This window comes from Canis lupus, chromosome 8, assembly GCF_011100685.1.
Source record: "Canis lupus familiaris isolate Mischka breed German Shepherd chromosome 8, alternate assembly UU_Cfam_GSD_1.0, whole genome shotgun sequence".
Lineage (NCBI taxonomy): Eukaryota > Metazoa > Chordata > Mammalia > Carnivora > Canidae > Canis > Canis lupus.
The window spans coordinates 36696485-36718096 of NC_049229.1; the positions used below are offsets into that span (position 1 = coordinate 36696485).

The window sequence follows — 21612 nt, forward strand, 5'->3', positions numbered from 1 at the left end:
TGTGCAGTTCTGAAGAATGCCTGAAATTAGGCTGAAATGTCAGGATTCAGTGTCTAAGCTGCCTCTGTGGCCTCAGGCATCCTTGACAGGGATGAGTTGCATCCCCTGTTCTGCTTGGTTCTGTCTTCTGAGCAGTGAGGCCATGTTCTGGGACTTCTCTGTGCAGAGGGCTTGGTGGTGGGTGGCTTACAAAACTGATTGCAGGCACTTATCTCTCCCTGAACAATTCCTACTACCCCTGACAGCAACTGACTAATATACAATGAAACCTCTTACTGGGGATGTTAGTCACTAACTCTCTTGAGCAATCACAGGTCAGTGCTTCAGACCGTTGTGGGTTTCTGTTAGCACTTGTTTCTGTTACCAAAGAAAGTCCTTTATGAGTCCTTAGCAGGCTAACAGCTTCAGGATAATTCAGAAACCCAGTAACCTTGTTTGGCAACATGAGAGAGCATGCTCTGGGCACAGGTCCACACGGGCCTGGACATCTGGGCTAGAACGTGGAGCTGACAGGGGCCGCCCACAGGCTTGGGTCCCCCACAGTCTCACTCTCTCCTGGGTGGCAGACTATAATCTTTAACCTTGGCCACCTCTAATGCATGCCAGCCATCCCCGAGGAGCCGGACAACCCGGCGCTAATAGGGCCTAGGGTCTGCAGCCACTCCTCAAAGAATGGTGGAGAAAGACCTCCCTCTTGGCAGTGGCCTCCCTCCCGTGTAGGTGATCACAGCCATCCCACCCACCACCCTGCATCTTGTGAGTCCACCTTCACATGGGTTTAATGCATCCTGCTTATATTGTGTGGGGCCTGCAGGGTAAGGAAACCGTTTCCACAGATCACAGCTCATTGAAACAGTTGCTTATTGGAAGGTAGGATTTTGTATGGAGCAGAGGAAGGAGGCCAGCTTTGACGTAGAGTGGAAAGGCTTGCTTTCCTGAAATGGGCACTCAGGGACCCAGCACACCTTGGCTTCCACCCCTTCCACCCAGGGAGACTGCTGCCAGGAGCACACGAGCAGAGAGGAAGTCTGGTCTGCAGTCCCACTGCTGCGTGCCAGAAAAACCCTTCTGCTTTAACCTCACTTATCACGGATTCCTAGAAAACAGAACTTTGTTTTTCATTCCTGGGTGTCTCCAGTGACCGCTCTGCATGAGACCTGTGTGGTCAGGCTGTATCAACTCACCAGGCACAGCCTGGGAACTGGTCATGCCAGTTCTGGCATCACCTACCTCCTTGGAGCTGAAACGTGATCCAGGGCTGGACAGATACCAGTCTTTCCCTCGGGCCAAGCAGGCCAACAGAACTTGATTCCCAGAGCAGGGATAGGAACGCAGAGCCACAAGTGTCCTGACATAGCCCCCTGTGGGTGTGAAGCCCCAGAGCAACAGTCCTGTAGCTCCTGTGGAGATGCCCCAGGGATACCATCATGCCTAGGTTTTTCTATGTGGTTAGCCTGTTTACATGGGACCATCATCTAGGAACCATGAGGCAAATGTGGAGAGGTGACCTAAAGTTTTTTCCAAGATAACTCAAAGAATTTTGTTACCTTTGAAGTCTATGCAGAAAGCTTGCTTGGTGTGTTCTCATTACCCACCCCATGAGCGAGCCCATCTGGGTTTGGGGCCTGGCTATCCTACACATTCTGCTCTTTATTTCTTTCAGAGATCTCAAACTGGACAATGTACTGTTGGACCATGAGGGCCACTGTAAGCTGGCAGACTTTGGAATGTGCAAGGAGGGGATCTGTAATGGAGTCACCACAGCCACCTTCTGTGGCACACCTGACTATATTGCTCCAGAGGTGAGTACAGCTTTGCAAATCCTGAGCATTAATGTCACAGGCTGCTTTTGTGTACTAGGGCTCTCTGGGAGTGTTGAAAGCTGACACCTCCGCACTCCCTTATGCCTCATTGGGTGAACGATGGCTGAAAATGTCCTTGGTTCCTATAAATAAGAATTTGAATTAAAAAAATATTTTGTAAACCTTGTAATTGCTTTAGGCATTATCCCCAAATGAGGACAAAGTGTGCTATACTCAACAGCTATTTATTTTCCTCTTTGTCTCTACTCTGTGCTTTGATCCTAGCCCCATTTAGCAGGAGTAAAGAAAAAGATTTTACAGAAAATCTGTAAAAGTTCCCCAGTCTTTCCCATGTGAATGAGTGAGCCCAGGCCCCTCCTCCCTCTGCAGGGACACAGTGCCAAAACCCTCTCTGTTTTGGATCTGCACACGCCATTACCTTGGCCGAAACAGGCCATACATGTTTGATCACCTTGATGAAGAGTCCTCTGAATGGAACCACAGAAAAAAACAGCACTCCAGAGATAAGATGAAACATATTTTCTAATCCATCATTTTCCCTAGTCATTCAGGCCACATTCATTAATCAGATGTGCAAAGCACATCTCACACTGCCCCCTTTGCACAGATCCTCCAGGAAATGCTCTACGGACCTGCAGTAGATTGGTGGGCCATGGGAGTTTTGCTCTACGAGATGCTCTGTGGTCATGCACCCTTTGAGGCGGAGAACGAAGATGACCTCTTTGAGGCCATACTGAATGATGAAGTGGTCTACCCTACATGGCTCCACGATGATGCCACAGGGATCCTGAAATCTGTAAGTCTGACTTACCTAGCCAGCGTCCAGCCTACTGCAAACCAGCTGACTGTGTGTACTCCTTGTGTTCTTTCAATACCTTGAGCTGGTAAGCTGCCAGCGCTCACTGCAATATCTGTTTTAATCTGCAGAATCAAAGAACCAGAGTTCTCTTAGAATGTTTTCCTCTGTTATGCAGTAGTTCTTTCTGGGCCAACTGTGAGCAGTTGATATGTTGTTTACCAAATATCAAGTATTTATAGTACTTGTGGCTTTAGCATAAGTGAAGTGATGCACCCCCTTTATACAGTCAGGACATGCCATGGGATTGGATCATGTTAATGCCATTCCTGGTTTGTTAGGATATTGACTAGGTTTCTGGGATGAAGGGATCTTTCCGTTACTGCTGGGTGAGGCCAGGAGAAATTTTCTAAACTTCTGCAGATCCCTTTTGTGTCCATATTATTATAATGAGTAATAAGTGAGGTGCCAGGCCCAGGATTCAAGTACAGTGAGGTTAATGTATGATGAAAAGTCTTTTTTGCATGCACATAAGGTACTGTGCTAGAAGCCTTATTTTGAAGTGAGGAGGAAACATAGATTTGATGCCATTAATGTTGAAAATTTAAAAAGCACATGTAATCTGTATCATTCCTGTGACCACATTAGTTGAATTCACAAATCATGTATTTTCACCTACCAGATACACAGGGGAATACAGATGGATAAAAGGTCAATTCTTCAAGTAGGGAAAAATCGGAGCAATCCATTCTCTGTTGGATAGTTTCTATGGAATAAGAATTGCTTTCCTCAAGTTCTATCCTTTTCAGTGATTTGAAACAAAAAACTAAACTTGGAAAATATTGGCTATCTTGTTGAGAGATTTATCTCTCATTAGAAATCTTCAGTCAGGGGATCCCTGGGTGGCTCAGCGGTTTAGTGCTGCCTTCAGCCCAGGACGTGATCCTGGAGTCCCGGGATCGAGTCCCACATCAGGTTCCTGCATGGAGCCTGCTTCTTCTCTGTCTGTGTCTCTGCCAGCCACCACCCCCCTTTGTGTCTCTCATAAATAAATAAATAAAATCTTTAGAAAAAAGAAATCTTCAGTCATATAATCAGTGCCATTTCAAGAACATTTTGTATGCAGGTCACTGTGTACAGGGGTGAAAAATGAAATAATAAAAAAAATAATAAAAGTGAAATAATTATAAAAATCCTTCTCGGGCAAATATTGCCAAAGTGAATTGTAATTGGCAACTTGATTCTCAAGGTTAGGTGCCAGGGCTCTCCTAATAGTGAGGAAACACTAATCTCATATAGAAATAAGAGTGAAGTCACTTTGGATTCTACCAAATGTCTCCTATCTAGTATGTTTTCATAAGAAAAACTGATTTGTATAGTTGGTAGAAGTTTTAGACTGAGGAAACAAAGACTCTGGCTTTTATAATCATGAATAAAAGACGGAGGAGGGCTTGTCTTTGTGAATTCATGCCCTGAAGTGTCTTAACTTCTGGAAGGGAACTGTACTCACCTAGGTTGACCCCAGCTAACTCTGATTACCTAAGCTACTTTAACACAACCTAATCATGCTACAGAATCAGGCTTACTTTGCATTATTACTTTCCTAGTACCGTGGTCCATTATCTGGCTCTTAAGGCATGCTAACCCCCTGTGGCCGACAACCACCACCATCGTTATATTCATGGTTTTCCGTGGTGCACATATTTAGTTCAATTACTGTAGCTGATTTAGCATTTTTAATATTTAAAGGAAAGACCTCGGAGTCTATAATTCCAATGAAAATACTAGTTCAAACGATTAAGAAATGTGCATTATTGGCTTGGTATATAAATGTCATTATGCTTGCTACCATGAAGGCTTGCTACCATAAAACTCAGTCTGCCCCTCCAGAAACTTTAATGTTCTCTGTGTAGGGTTAACAATCCAGTTAAGCATTTCTCTGATAAATATCTCCTATCTTTTGTCTGGATCCAGTGGAAATCTTGAGGTCACCTCATCCTTTGTGTTGGACATCACTCACATCTATTTCTCTTGATCTTTTTTCTTCAAAATTTTAAAAGTCCTTGACCTTCTTCTAGTATTTCAGAATCTTCTTGAGGGAGCTTTCCCCAACTAAATCTGGGACCTAGATCTTACCCCCCCACCCCCCACATAATTCCTATAAAACCTTGAACTGGTACTAAGCAAGATTAAGTCCATATGGAACTATTAAGATGGTTTCTTCTTAACCAGATAAATCCAATTACTATGAACTATATCTTTGATGTATAAAAATATATTTTTGGTAACTAGAATATTTGTGATTCAGTAATATCCTCCCTCTACAATCTTTGTTCTAAGAGAAAACAAAGCCTTTCTCTGGTGCTTAAAGAGAATCTCATCTTCATTGAAGACCAAGTTTTCCCTCTCCTTGCAGATTTACTTCTGGGAAGCTCTTCACTTCCCTTTATTTTTCTTTTAGACATTAGTTGCTCAGCTGGGTAGAGACAGCATTCTGATATCATGATCTGTCATTGACCTTGTACTGATTTTCCTAAGTGGTATTCTATGTTCTTGGTGAGGTGTCTCCCCAAAGGAAGGAGCACGGGCCTCACTTGATGACAGGTTTACCTCCCAGCTCTATTCTATTTTGGCTCAATGACCTTGGTGAGCTACCACACCCCTCTGAATCTCAGTGTCCTTGCTTACAAAATCAAGGTAATAAAATCCATGTCATAAGATTATTGTCCAGAACACCATGAGGATTCTATTTCGTCTTCCTTCAAGGAGCATCCCTTAAAAGTGATTTTCTGCACAACACTTGGTATCAGATAATATTACTAAAAAGCATTCACCCAGAGGATTTCTGGGGCAGTTTTGTACAATTCAGCCTCTGTGCCTAAAAATAAAAAACCTAAATACCAGAGCTAAGGAAATTCAGCTATTCTCTGCAGAGGGCTAAGACATTTAAATGGAAGTGTGATCAAGGAAAAGAAAGAAAACAGTTAAGAGCACTCAGGATATGAGGAGAAACACCAGAAAGGAAAGGCTTCATCTGGATGTGGAGGTGCGAATGTGGAGGTGAAGAAACTGCCTCCACAGAAGAGCTGTCCAAGGCAAATCTTGGCTCTTTCACTCACTGGCTGTGTTACCTTGGGCACATAGCATAATTTTGCCGTGCCTCAGTTTCCTTATCTGTACAACTGGGGCATGAGATAGTGTGTGAGGAATATTTGGAACAATGTTTAGCAGAGTAGATGCTCAGGAGGTAGCCACTATCATCATCAATGAGAGCTGGGTGCATGAAAGGATCTTTAGACTCTTTGTCCTTTTCTTTGAAAAGTGATTACTTTGTGTTTGTATTAAGAAAGCGTAAGGTATCAAGTCACATTTATAAACCATTTGGGCTGCTTTCTGGCTTTAATTGCAACTTGATTTAATTAGACCAATGTAGTGTTTTATTGCTGGAAGAAACCTTAGAGATTGTCCATTCCAATCCCCTCATTTTATAGGTAAGGAAACTGAGGCCCAGAGAAATTGTGACTTGCCAAAGGCCATTCAGCACACTGGTTTAATCAAACAAACTAGATCTCTTGTGCATTTTTCATAGAAATGTAAAATGGTGCAGCCACTGTGGAAAACAGTATGGCAGGCAGTTCCCAAAAAAATTAAACATTAAATTACTACATGGTCTAGCAATTCCATTTCTGGATATATTGCCAGAAGAATTGAAAGCAAAGACTTGAAGAGATATTTGTACTAGTCTTCATGGCAGCATTATTCACAATACCTGAAAGGTGGAAACAATCCAAGTGTTTATCAACAGATGAATGGATAAATAAAATGTGGTGTATGCATACAATGGATTATTATTCATCCTTAAAAAGGAAGGAAATTTTGATACATGTTACAATGTGGATGAACTTTGAAGGAATGCCTAATGAAATAAGCCAAACCCAAAAGGACAAATATATAATTCCATTATATGAGGTACCTAGAATGTCAAATTTATAGACAAAAAAGCAAAATGGTGTTTGCCAGGGACTAGAGGAGGGGGTAGAGAATTAGTGTTTAAGGGGTATGGAGTTTAAGTTTTGGAGGATAGAAAAAGTTCTGGAGATGGATGGTGGTGATGGTTACACAACAGTGTGAATGTACTTGATGCTACTGCACTATACACTTAAAAATGGTCAAAGAGGTAAATGTTGCATGCTATATATTATGCCACAATTTTTTTAAAAAAAGAGAAAAACCTCAAAGCTATGGGATCAGAACCCAGATTTTCTTAACCTCCAGCCAGGGTTCTAAGCTAGACTACATCTGGCCATTCCCCATTTTTCTTCTACTTCCAATGGGAAGAATATGGGCACAGACATGGCTAGGGTAGAGGCTGAAGAATAAAAGGAGGTTGGAGGATGGGGCTTAGAGCCCACTAAGGTTCAAGGGGTGACATTGAAAGAGGATTCAATGAGTAGATTAGGAAGGAATGACTTCAGGTTGTATAAACAAGTAAATCTGAAATGTGGCTACTAGTTTTACTTGTGAAATAGGCCAGTGATTTTACAGTATGATCTACCCAGAAATTGATCCCAGTAGTAACTTTTGAGTAGTACTAGCTAAGTAGGAACAAGTAGTCCTAGGCCAGATAACTGAGGGCTTGGGGAATATGTCTGTGTTAGAAGTTAGGTAAGCTGAGACATTTTTAAAGACTCTGAACAAGCCTTCATTTTGTTGTACAATCCCAGTTCAAGGTCAAGTGTATTGCTTTCTTTAAAAATATAGATTTCAAGCTCTTTTCCAGGATTTTGTGCCCCAACCCCCCTGCCCCCCTCCACCCCCCGCCATGATTCTGGGAGCTTGGTGACTTCAAGAGTTCCTAATGTTGGATGTTCACGCCGTTGGATGGAGTCGTGCATGGTCCTAAAAATTGCCAGGAGGTCCTCCATGCTAAGTTTTGGCTTATAATCCTTGTCATCACCCTTAATTTCATAGAGCTTGGTGACTATTAGAAACATATACACAGAATCGCCGGGATAGAAAATCTTTTAAAAGCACTTTGTCTGAATCACTGGTTGATAGATGGAGCTGAGACCAAAAGAGGTGAACCAACCTCACATGGTAGAGGGGAAGGAGCACACACTAGTCTTAGAGTCAGGGGACTTCATTCCACTTCTGCTACTGCTCTTCAGTCTACCTCTGCAAGGCAAGGGCGATGACACCAACAATACCGACTTCAAATGAAGGAGCACACATGAAAGCATTTTCAAAGTGGCATACACAGTACAGGAGTAAGTTATTAGTATTGTTGAGTTATAAGTAATAATTTCATAATGTACTGAATGTGTCATTATCATTCTCTTCTTGAAACAAGGTCCATCAACATCAAGATTACTAAGTGCTAAATAATACATGAGGCTGGGTTCAATTTTTTTTTTCAAGAGAGAGAACTATATTGCATTTTTCCAGCTTTCTATCTAAACCAAAGACACATATGTGTCAGGTTTAAGACGTACACAAAGATCCTGAGAGAGAATCCATTTGAGTAACTCTCTGGCAGTATGGCCAGACTGTAATGAGCCAAAGGTACAGGGCCATGGGGGTTGGAGGAGATAAGACCGAGCATGCAGGACATTGGAGGCTGTGGAAGGAGTGCTAAGATGAGTCGTTGAAGGATTTTGAGCAAGTATGAGGGACAAAACTGTTTTTTCATGTTTAAGAGACCACCCAGAATATTTATAAAGAGATATTGTAGGCCAGACAGAAGCATATGCAGATGAGATATCTAGGACTTTTTTCTTCCCCAGAATAACCCAAGGGTGGTGGAGGGGAGTAGATGAAACAAGTTTGAGCATGTTTCAGCAAGTGTCAAGGCTACATGATGTTTACAAACTTGTGTATATTTGAAAATTCCCATAATAGTAATTTTTTGAGAGAGAATCTCAAGCAGGCTCCATAAACATTGGGCTTGGACCCCAGTGAGGGGTTTGATCTCACGACCCTGAGATGATGATCTGAGCCAAAATCAAGAGTTACTCAACTGACTGAGCCACCTAGGTACCCCAACAGTAAATTTTTTAAATTAACACACGAGTCCATTTTTTTTCGTTTTTTAAAATATATTTATTTTTTATTGGTGTTCAGTTTGCCAACATATAGAATAACACCCAGTGCTCATCCCATCAAGTGCCCCCCTCAGTGCCCGTCACCCAGTCACCCCCACCCCGCGCCCACCTCCCTTTCTACCACCCTTAGTTTGTTTCCCAGAGTTAGGAGTACGAGTCCATTTTATACAAGTTCAAGGTGTATGTGTGTACGTATGTGCCTATGTGTATTTATATGTATGTATACACACACATTATGGACTGTGTAGAAAAAGTGAACTCAGCCTTCATTTAATGAAACAAAGTGATTTAACAATATAAACATGAAAAGAAATAATGTGATCCACATACCAGTTATCTGGCTGACCCAGCTACATCTTTTTTTCCTCCCAGTTTAGTTTTGAATTTATTATGAAATGTTTTCGTAACAATGGATCTGGATCCAACTATGCCTTTTGATCGCTAGTAAGAGTCTCAAGGTCCTGGACTGGGAGTCTACATCATCCTGGTCATTTTTATGTTACAGATAAAGTTTATCAGTACTTTTAGCATAGTTATTCTTCAACATCCATAAACAGTTTTCATACCTTTCTAAGAAGTATTTCTCAACCCCAAGTCGAGTAACTAAGTGTATCTCAAAGAAGGATTTTTTTTTTTTTAACAAAGAACAGTGAAGGAGAGAGCTGTCGCTGGTGAGCTGTGCCCTGAGCTGCTCCCCTGCTGCCCTGTGGGATCTTTCCTGAGGGCTAGGTCCACCCTTTCCCACCAAGGCAGGAAGGGCCAAGATCTCCAAGCCAGCCTTTCACATCCACTCCCTGCACCACTCTCAGTGTGGTGGTCCATCCCTCCTTGGCTTCCTGAGATTTCCTGATGCTCTTTCCTTTGGAACATAAGGTCAGTACTGTTCCTGGAATTGGTGTCTGCCAGATATTTTGGTTGCCTTTTTTTTTTTTTTTTTTTTTTGTCCTTCAAAAAGAAATGCTTTCTGAATTCCTTCTTACCTTTTAAAATGGAGGGTGGTATTATCTGTAGAAACTGTTTGGATACCCATTTATATAGCATGCCATAGAGTCATAGATGTTAAGGACCTTGTGGCTTCATGTGGTGTAATAATGTGAGTCCCCTGAATTGGGGATGAGGGGATGTTCTTGTCCCATGTTCCACAGAAAGTCAATGGTTGAACAGAATGGACACCAGTGTCTTACCCAACAGAACTCCCAGCCCAGTGTTCTTTCTCACCCTGGCCTTTCCCATGATCACCTTTATCACCAACCCCAAGATTGTGAACTTTTGAGTTCTCTACATGTGGATGTCCAAACATTTCCTATAGACTCGGAGAGAGGCAGAGGACTTGCTTGTGGAGACACTCCCCTGGGGCACAGAATCATTGGAAAGAGGGAAGCTGGAATATACACAATGTTTAGCCCAAGACTTCTACTTGGGAAAAATTCCTAAATTATTAACCAGTGATCCTTACAACTAAAAATAACCACCACATACCCTCAAAAAACTGCAGTGGGAAAACTATTTTTCTTGCTTGCCCTTTTGTGTCTCATTTCTCATCTTCCCTTTAAATATGTGCATGAAATGCTCACATGTCCATGTTCTAAAAGCAAAACAATCTCACCCATTCACTCTCATAGCTTATAAAAACTGACAACACCCACAGAGGTTAACACAGAAAAGATATATGAAGACACACTGGTGTAAAGGCATTCCCAATTTATGACCTTAAAGATGGTATTTTTTAAAGATTTTGTTTATTCATAAGAGACAGACAGAGACAGAGGCAGAGAGAGAAGCAGACTCCCTGCAGGGAGACTGATGCAGGACTTGGTCCTAGGCCCCCGGGATCACAACCTGAGCCAAAGGCAGATGTTCAACCACTGAGCCACCCAGGTACCCCTAAAGATAATTTTTTTTAAATTTTTTTACTTGGTTTTAGAATAATACATGCTATTGGCTGAATTTCCTTAACTGGCACTAAATTATCCCAAAATGCTAATAATCATAACACAGAAGAAAACACAGAGTTTCTTTAGAGTCTCTGTGGTTGTGCTGAGTTTTGCCTTCATGTAGCTCCAGAGAGAGAGTTGGAGAAGGCTTCACAAATGCAAGGAGCCTAAGAAGGTGGCCTCTCAGTGAGGTGAATTTCTTTTGTGCTAAATCATCCCCTGTGAGGGATCACGAGGCTCAGTGCTGACTCAGGTGAAGTCAGTGCCCTTTTCCCTGAGCTCACACAGGTGGCCAGGTTAAATAAGTGCTGAAAGGAGTTTGGTGAATTCTCCTGAGTCACCTTTGTCAGTTAAGGAAGCATTGTAAACTTGGTATTAGAGGGAGATTACAGAGTGCTTTTGTTCCTATGCTTTATAGAAGCTAACGTGTGTGTGTGTGTGTGTGTGTGTGTGTGTGTGTGTGTGTACTTGTGTGGGTTTATCTGTCATCACACGTCTCAGATTTCATCATCTATGCCTCGTCTGCAGGAATCTTGTCTACCTCTGTGCACAAAGGGGGAATCACAATTAATGCTGGGATCTTTCTTAGCCATGAGTGTGTCCCACATCTGTCACCAGGCAGTTAGTGAGAGCAGCATTGAATTTGACCCCCTTCATTTCCCACTCTCCTCCTGGCAGAGGTTGGGATGCTCAAGGGAGGTGGTCAGCCAGAAGGAGGCTGAGGAAGTAGAAGAAAAACTGGGACCAGATTAAGGTAGAGGATCCAACTCTGGATCATTAGAACTGATTTTTCAGACACTGTGATGAGTAAAATTCAAAAGAAATTTACTGAAAGATCCTTTAGCAAGAGATATGGTTAACATGTGGCCAGGCAGCCCTTTAGCAGAGCTGGAGTTCCCATATGAGGAAATGGAGCTGCTCCACAGGCCTCTTATTGAAACTGCTAGTGCAATTAAAACCTTTCAGAAATGAACCATTTCCTTACACATTGATCTTCCCATTGACTGTTTATTTCGCATTTTTAAAATCAAGTTTTATGAAAGTTAGCATTCTCAGCTTCCCTCCCCCTTATTTTAGCTTATAAGTTTCCTAATGTCTTATTTGTGGCCAGCAGTGTGAAGGATGATTCTTCTTCTTCTTCTTCTTCTTCTTCTTCTTCTTCTTCCTCTTCTTCAACAGAGTACTAATACCACTTGCCTCTTTAATCTATATCTTCAACGGAGTACTAATACCACTTGCCTCTTTAATCTATATCTCAGCCAGGAAGATAAAGATATCAGAAATTTTGTAAAATGAGCATGGAACCTTTTTTTTTCTGTGTGGCAATTTGCTAACTGAAACCTGTGGGTCAGAGAGCTTTTTGTTTTAAGCTGGAAAAATTCTTGTGAATGGAACTAGTATACTTTGTTTTCTCTCATGTGTCCTTTTCAACTATCAAAGATCAATAATTTTTAGCAGGTGATGGTTAGGTTTGGTTTGGACACCAAAGATAATGTGTGTCCTAGATAAAGAAGAGTATTAGCCTGGGTTTCATCAGGAGGAAATAAAAGGCATTGTATAGTGTCCTCTGGAGGACCCTTGTCTGACTTGCTTCCTTTAAATAGCTACATCTAGGAGGATTACAACTGAACTAAGACATAGTTTAGGCCTGTGGAGTGGCCACAGTGAGTAGAGCTTTCTTTTCCTTTAACACTTGGGAAAGCAGTGAAACATACCTCATCAGTCAGAGCTGCTTGAGACCCATGTGCTAGGTATAAAACCATATCGGCCAACAGCGTGGGTGTTGGCAGGAGTACCTGACCTTGGGATTCTATCTCTGAGAATCACCTGTGACCTCTGCCTTTTTCTTTCTTTTAAATATTTTATTCATTTATTCATGAAAGACATAGAGAGAGGCAGAGACATAGGCAGAGGGAGAAGCAGGCTCCCCAGTGGGAGCCTGATGCAGGACTCGATCCCAGGACCCCAGGATCACGACCTGGGATCATGACCTGAGCCAAAGGCAGACACTCAACCACTGAGCCACCCAGGTGCCCTGACCTCTACCTTTTTCTAAACCACATTGTCCTATGACTTAGGATTCAGGGGAAGCTATAATGATTATAAAACACAGGAAAATTAGAGTGTTAAGAGCACTGAAAAGGAATGAAGTAGATGCCCATAGAAAGGCTGCTTTCTATGGGTTCCAATCACTGATAGCATGAAAAACAGAGCCAACACACCCACTACAGATTTTAGCACTGTTTCTGCCCCGCTGCAGGAACAGCATTTATTGTACTAACTTTCATGAGGAGAAAATAAAATACACCATATACCATGTCTCTGGAGCTACTTTTGGAATATTATATGGAAGTTAGTTATAAGTAACTTATCAGTAAGATGTTGATCCATTTGAGTATTTTCAAATATACTCATATATTCATGTGCCTCCTTCTTCAGTGACTAGCCCAAGGAGATTAGCTTGCAAATTTGTTTCACTTTACTTTTTATAAAGACAAGTCTAGTTGAGACCCAAGGAAAATGTGGCTTCTCTAGCTGAAGGAAGAGGTACAGTCATCTTCAAAATGTCAGTTCTTCAGGACGCCTGGGTAGCTCAGCCATGGAGTATCTGCCTTCAGCTCAGGGTGTGATCCTGGGATCCAGGATTAAGTCCCACATTGGGCTCCCTTCAGGGAGCCTGTTTCTCCTTCTGCCTTTGTCTTTGCCTCTCTCTCTCTCTCTTTCTCGTGTGCTGTGTGTCTCTCATGAATAAATAAATAAATCTTACAAAAAAATGTTAGTTCTTCTCTCCCAGAATGTTAATGATAAATTTGAAAAGAGACAAAAGAGGATAAGATTGCGGACTCTTGATAATAGCATAGTCCGTGCAGGGCTTTGGTCTCCCTTCCTACCGGACACCAGATAGGTCCTTGGCATCCTTGAAATTCTTCTTCTAATGTTTCTAAGAAGACAGTTGTGCTCCTCCTGGGAAAGCCCTTTCTATCACTTAACAGAATTGAGTATTAAACTTATTTTAATTGTCTTTAGAAGCTTATATATATTCCCTTAACTCCCACTCCCAAAACATATTTCTTTTATTTAGAACTGCCTCGTACTGCCAACACTTCTGGTATTTGAAAATGTCAACAGTGCCCTTCTATCTTTTTTCTCCAATATAGAGACCCTCAGTTGTTTAAAGCAAGGTAGTCAGATAAAAGGATTCTTTTGGTTCTTTTCAAGACCGTTTGTTTTCTCATCCCTCTCTTTGTACCTATTGGCTGTGCATTCTCATTCAACTGAAGTCCTGAATGTCATCCCAAGATTCCTCCTGACCTGGCAGTCCACACTGTTTTTTTTGTTTTTTGTTTTTTTTTCTAATCTAGAATCCAAATGAATCATTGAAAACTAAGGCTTCTAGTACCGGATAGGCCTGGGTTTGAATCCCAGCTTCACTACTCCCAAACTAAAGACAGGTTACAGAGTGGACTCTTCCTCAGTTTTCCAATCTGTAAAATGGGAATAATAATCAGGGTCACTATAAATATTATACAGAACAAATTTGAAACACCTAAGTCAATACCTGCTCTAGCACAAGAAAAGAAATAAATAAATATATATATATATATATATATATATATATATATATATATATATATATATCAGTAGTAATGGCTACCACTTATTACGCTATAGCACTTATAAAACTATATACCATTTTTTAATTGAAGTATAGTTAATATGCCATATTATGTTAGTTTCAGGTCTACAACATAATGATTCCACAATTAGATACATTATGAAATGGTCACTACAATAAAAATAGTTACCAATTTGCCACCATACAAAACTATTACAACATTATTGACCATTCCTTATGTTAAACTTTTTACCCAGTGACTTATTTATAATTGGAAGTTTATACCTCTTAATTCCTTTCACCTGCTTTGCCTATTCCCCACCACCACAACCACCACCACCACTGGCAACTATCCATTTTTTTCTCTGTATTTAGGAGTCTGTCTCTGTTTTGTTGTTCTATATTCCACATGTAAGTGTAATCATACAGTATCTGTTTGACTTACACTTAGCATAATACTTTCCAGGTCCATCCATGTTGTCACTAATGGCAACATCTCATTACTTTTGATGGTTGAGTGATACTCCATTGTACATGTACATATATACCGCATCTTCTTTATCCGTTCATCTATCAATGGACACTTGGGTTGTTTCCAAACCTTGGCTCTTGCCAAAAAATGCTGCAATAAACAGAGATGCATATATCTTTTCAAATTAGTGTTTTTGTTTTCTTTGGGTAAATACCCAGAGGTGGGATTACTGGATTATACAATATTCCTATTTTTAATTTTTTGAGGAACTGCCATTACTGTTTTCCATAGTGGCTACACCAATTTACATTCCCACCAAGAGTGCACAAGGGTTCGTTTTTCTCTACATCCTTGCCAACACTTGTTGTTTCTTGCCTTTTTGACGTTAGCCATTCTGACAGGTGTGAGGTGATAGCTCATTATGGTTTTGATTTGCATTTCCCTGATGATGAGTGGTGATGTACATCTTTTCATAGTCCATTTGGTCATCTGTATGTTTTCTTTGGGAAAATTTCTATTCAGATCCTCTGATAATTTTTTAAATCAGATAGTTGGTTTTTTTGTGTGTCAAAGTGGTTTCTATATTTTGGATATTAACCCCTTATTGAAGATACCATTTGTAAATATCTTCTCCCTTTCAGTAGGCTGCCTTTTCATTTGTTGATGGTTTCCTTCACTGTGCAAAAGCTTTTTTATTTTGGTGCATGCCAATAGTTTATTTTTCCTTTTGTTTCCCTTGCCTGAAGAAACATATCGATGAATATGTTGCTAAGGCCAATGTCCAAGAGATTACTACCTATGTTTTCTTCTAGGAGTTTTATGGTTTCAGGTCTCACATTTAGGTCTTTAGTCCATTTTGAGTTTATTTTTATGTGTGGTTTAAGAAAGTGGTCTAGTTTCATTCTTTTGCACATTAGTTGTCTAGTTTTCCCAGCACCATTTATTGAAGAGACTTTGTATATCATGCCTCTTTTGTCATAAATTCACCATATAAATGTGGATTTATTTCTGGGTTCTCTATTCTGTTCCATTGATCTATGTGTCTATTTATATGCCAGTACTATCCTGTTTTGATTACTGCAGATTTTTAGTATAATTTTATTTTTTAATTTTTTAAAAAGATTTTTTTGTTTGAAAGAGAGAGAGAGCATCAGCAGGAGGGAAGATCAGAGGGAGAGGAAGAGGGAGAGGCAGATTCCCTGCTGAACAGAGAACCTGATTAGGGGCCCAATCCCAGGACCCAGGGATTATGATCTGAGCCAAAGTCAGACACTTAACCAACTGAGCCACCCAGGTGCCCCTGCAGTATTATTTTAAATCTGGGATTGTGATACCTCCATCGTTGTTCTTATGTCTCAAAATCGCTTTGACTATTGGTAGTCTTTTGTGTCCATACAGATTTAAGGATTATTTGATGACACAAATAAATGGAAAGATACAACATGCTCATGGATTAGAAGAATTAGTGTTGTTAAAATGTCCATACTACCCAAAGCAATCTACAGATTGAATGTAATCTCTATCAAAATACCAATATTATTCTTCACAAAACTGGAACAAATAGTCCTAAAATTCGTACTATTCTTTTTTTCCACACCCACACCTGCTCTCTGCCCAAATCAGTATGGTTCTGGATCCCTGTGTACTTTGGGAGTGGCAAGGTGGTCTATTACCATAGGCATGCAGATTACTAGTTCCAGCCCTGCCTAGTAAATTTCACTCAGACCCAATCTGAGCAAGCTAGAACATCTCTTCTTCTCTTGGCTCTTCCAATATTCCATGGTAACACTATTCTGTATAATAATCTGTCCTTGAGAAGATTAGTTTCCCCAGATACATCCATTGTGTATCCTTCCACCAGCCCCCAAACCCCAACCCAGCCCTAGTGTGGGTTGTTGTCGGCCTCATCTTAGGTTTAAATATCTGTCTCTACCCTCTTCTATGGAAAAGTGATTTAGCAATCCTAAGTCCAAGCCCTGGTTTCTTTCTCCTCCCCTGATGCCCCATCAACTAACTCACATGCCTCCCTTTGTCCCTTTGACCCCTGCTCTGGGCTGGCTGGTACTGCTGGGATGGGTCATTCCCAGGCCTGTGCCTTACCAGCACAGCTGGCACAAAGGGCTTCAAAGGGAGGTGGTTGATGACTGGTCTTTTTTTTTTTTTTAAAGATTTATTTATTTATTTATGATAGACACAGATAGAGAGAGAGAATGAGGCAGAGACACAGGCAGAGGGAGAAGCAGGCTCCATGCCGGGAGCCCGTCACAGGACTCGATCCCGGGACTCCAGGATCGCGCCCTGGGCCAAAGGCAGGCGCTAAACCGCTGAGCCACCCAGGGATCCCCGATGACTGGTCTTTATAACCAAGCTAGACTCTGCCTGTGACACTGGCAACAGACATGTGACTGCAGCATGCACATTCAGGCATGCATTTTGTCACCCCCGGGGTAGCCATTAGCTGTACACCCATGTGAGTTTGGCCATCACAGCTGTGAATCCTACTCTGTTCTGTGTCCTATGTCCTTTCTCCAGCCTCGCTCCCTATCATTCTCTGTAGAGCCTTAAAATATTCCTACATGGGAAGAAGGCATCTCTCTAGAATATTGATGAGAATGTCCTGTGGAATGGTTTCCTTCCCTCCTGACTTGCCAGCATTTAATGCTTTCTGCTCTTTAGTCTGAAATTGAATGAAAGGAGAAGGTCATTTTGTTTGCCCAACAGCCAAATCCAACTATTAGGAGAAAATACTGTGTTTTCCGAAAACCTTGTAGAAGAAAATCTTATTAGACCAATTGGTCTATTTATATAACTAGTCGTCTTCCTCTGAAATCAGACAGATTTTGAAAGAGGAAAAAAATAGCCATGGTGTACATTTTAATGAGTTTCAAAGTACATTTGGATCCTGTTCTCTCAAAACACATTATTATACAGGGTTAGTTTAAACTCGATCCTCTGGGACATTCACACTCAAAACCAAAGCTGCCTCGAGTGTAGCAGAGCCTACCAGACATGAGAGTGCTGCCCCTGGCACCAGGTTCATAAAGAAGTTGCCCCATTGAATCCTTCATCCTGCATTCAGTATCTCCCTTCTGTTGTTCAAGCAGATACAACTGCAGAGTAAAACCTGAGTGTTATTTGTATTTCTTGTTTTAAGGTCATCTCTAGAAATCTTTACTGCCAGAAAAGCTTTTTTCCAGAGACCATCACAACAGCCCCACAGATGGAAACTGTGAAAGCAGAAACAGACCTTGTTTTATCTCTCTTGGTCACAAAGTTGAGTAGCAGGGAGAGCCAGATGAGCCTGAGGGTCAAGGCTGACTTCAGACTTTATTCTTGGAGGTGTTCAGTCCATGCCCCTGGCTTTAGTTAGAACAGAATGGACCTAGAAGTGGTTTAACAAGATGCTTACTAATACATTTATTGAAGGCTTGTTTTGTGCCAGGCATTTACTTGCCATAACAACCTTATGAAGTACAGGAAAATCTCCATTTTCTAGTTGAGGAATCTGAGGCCCAGAGAAGCTAAGAAATGTGTGCAAGGTTACACAGCTCATTGGTGTACAAATACACAGAGTCAGACTGCAGAGCCTAACCAGTTAACCTTTGTGCCCTCCCTATCAGAGGAGTTTACTTGTCCTTTTTTGGTCCTTCCCTGGTGTGCAAGAGGCTTCCCAGGACATTCTTGCACACACCTGGCCTACATCTCACTGTAGAGCCATCCTCAGGAGAGTACATATCTGTTTTCCTCTGTAGCCATATCTTCTCTGCAGCCTTGATAGAACTGTTAAGTTTCTCATTCTCAAGGCAGATGTATCTGAGTGCTTCAGTATCATCTAGTTCCATTCCACTTAAATGGGGACCCTGAAAGGAAGAGGACTACAAATTGACCCCTCTCCTATACTGGTTCTTCGGTTCCCTGGACACTTACATTTGGGATAGAAGCAGATTTTTCACCCTGGCCTCTTCACTTACTCTTTGCAGCTTATAAAGTGCTTTTATTTACCCTAGAAAACATTCTGCTTCCTTTAGTAAATGTGTCCAGAATCTTTCATGAAGTCACTTTATTTTCCTTCCTGGCTGACTCTCTCATTTGGAGCACAGTCGGGAAAGAGGTCAGTTGAGGTGAGGCAAGTTTAAGTATGACCTTAGACGTGGACAGATGATGCTCCAAATAACATTGATGGTAACTCGTTTGGCATTGGGGTCCCCTTAGGGACATAAGCAAACAGAGGAATTTTTCTGCAAAAGGATCATCCCATCATCGTTCACAGCAGCAGGAATATGGGGTTTAGGGAGAGTCTTGGGCCTGGCCTAGGACAGCAAGTCCCTTCTCCCCTCAGCCCTGCACACCTCCACCAATGCATACCATTAAAAGTTTCAGGCCTGGGTTAATGATATATTTTGCCTTAACCCCCTCTTTGTATCTTTGGAGGAGTCAGGGTAGGGCTGTAATTAGAGTCCCTGTGCTATACCTTTTATCAATGTGACTTATTCATACCACACTTGCCACTACTTTTCACCCATTTTGCCTATCCCCAACAGAACCCCACTCCCCAGCCTCTGGTAATCATCAGTTTGTTCTGTGTATTTATGGGTCTGTTTCTTCTCTTTGTTTTAATTTTTAGATCCCACATATACCTGAAATCATATGGTGTTTGTCTTTCTCTAACTTATTTCACTTAGCATTGTACCTTCCAGGTCCATCTATGTTGTCACAAATGGCAAGGTCTCATTCTTTTTTATGGCTGAGTAATATTTCATTGTACATATATACTACTCCTTTCTTATCTGTTCATCTCAGTGGCCACTTGGTTGCTTCATATCTTTGCTATTGTAAATATTGCTGCTATAAACATAGAGGTCATATGTATCTTTATGAATTAGAGTTTTTTTGTTTTCTTTCGGTAAATACCCAGAAGCAGAATTACTGGATCATATGGTTTGTTTTTAATATTTCAAGGAAACTCCACACTGTCTTCCACAGTGGCACACTGATTTACATTCCCACCAATAGTGTATGAGGGTTCCTTTTTCTCCACATCCTCAGCAACACTTGTTATTTGTGTTTTTTGGCCATTCTGACTAGGTGAAAGGTAATATCTCATTGTGGTTTTGATTTGCATTTGCCTGATGATTAGTTATGTTGAGCATTTTTTCATGTCTCTGTTGGCCATGTTTATTTATTTATTTTTTAAAGATTTTATTTATTTATTCATGAGAGAGAGAGAGAGAGAGAGGCAGAGACACAGGCAGAGGGAGAAGCAGGAAGCCTGACTTGGGACTCGATCCCAGGTCTCCAGGATCATGTCCTGGGCTGAAGGCCATGCTAAACCGCTGAGCCATCACCGGGGCTGCCCTGTTGGCCATATTTAAGTGTTTGGAGAAATGTCTATTCAGGTTCTCAGCTTATTTTTAATCGGATTATTTGTTTTGTCTAGTGTTGGATTGTGTAAGTTCTTTCTATAGTTAAGATATTAACCCCTTATTGGATACAACATTTGCAAATATCCTCTCCCATTCAGTAGGTTGCCTTTTCATTTTGTTGGTGGTTTTCTTCATTGTGCAAAAGTTTTTTATTTTAATATAGTCTTAATAATTTATTTTTGCTTTTGTTTCCCTTCTCTGAGGAGACATACCTAGAGAAATGTTGCTAGGGCCAGTATCAAAGAGATTACTGCCTATGGTTTCTTCTAGTTTTATGGTTTTGGGCCTCATATTTAGGTCTTTAACCCATTTTTTAGTTTATTTTTGTGTATGGTATAAGAAAGTGATCCAATTTCATTTGTTTGGATGTAGCTATTTAGTATTTCCAGCATAATTAAAGAAACTATCATTTCCCCATTGTACTACCACCTCTGTCATAGATCAATTGACCATATAGGCATGAGTTTATTTCTTATACTACAGCTTTGCAGTATATCTTGAAATTTGGGATTGTGATATTTCCAGCTTTGTTGTTCTTTCTTTTTTTGTTTTTTGTTTTTTGTTTGTTTGTTTGTTTGTTTTTGTTGTTCTTCTTCTTTCTCAAGATTACTTTGGCTATCCAGGGTCTTTTGTGGTTCCATACAAATTTTAGCATTATTTTAGTTCTGTGAAAAAACTGTTAATATTTTGATAGTGAATTCATTAAATCTGTAGATTGCCTTGGGTAGTATGGACATTTTAACAATATTAGTTCTTCCAGTCCAGGAACATGGAATATCTTTCCGTTTATGAGGTCTTCAGTTTTTTATACTTTTCAGAGTATAATTCATCAATATATTTTTTTAAAGATTTTATTTATTTATTTATTTATTTATTTATTTATTTATTTATGAGAGAGAGAGAGAGAGAAAGAGGCAGAGACACAGGCAGAGGGAGAAGCAGGCTCCAGGCAGGGAGCCTGACATGGGACTGGATCCCAGGTCCCCAGGATCACGTCCTGAGCCGAAGGTGGCACTAAACTGCTGAGCCACTGGGGCTGCCCAATTCATCAGTATTTAATATTTTTCAGAGTAAAAGCCTTTAACCTCCTTGGTTAAGTTTATTCCTAGTGATTTTATTCTTCTTGATCCAATAGTAAATGGGATTGTTTTCTTAATTTTTCTTTCTGCTACTTTGTTATCGGTATATAGAAACGCGAACAGATTTCTGTGTGTTAACTTTGTATCTTAGGACTTTACTGAATTTGTGTATTATTTTTCATAGTTTTTTTTAATGGAGTCTTTGGGATTTTCTATGTATAGTAACATGTCATCTGAAAATAGTGACGTTTAACTTCATCCTTGCCAATTTGGTTGCCTTTTATTTCTTTTTCTTGACAATTGCTGCAGCTAGGATTTTCAGTACTATGTTGAATGAAAGTGCTGACAGTGGACATCCTTGTCTTGTT

At 40.8% G+C, this 21612-nt stretch overlaps 1 protein-coding gene across 1 annotated transcript in view; it reads left to right on the top strand.

Moving 5' to 3' along the window:
- Positions 1-21612, top strand: part of PRKCH (protein kinase C eta) — a 233539-nt gene that overhangs the window by 194636 nt on the left and 17291 nt on the right. Inside the window, exons 11-12 of the mRNA XM_038544885.1 lie at positions 1664-1802; positions 2431-2619. Coding sequence (XP_038400813.1) covers positions 1664-1802; positions 2431-2619 — 328 coding nt within the window. The remainder of the gene's footprint in view (positions 1-1663; positions 1803-2430; positions 2620-21612) is intronic.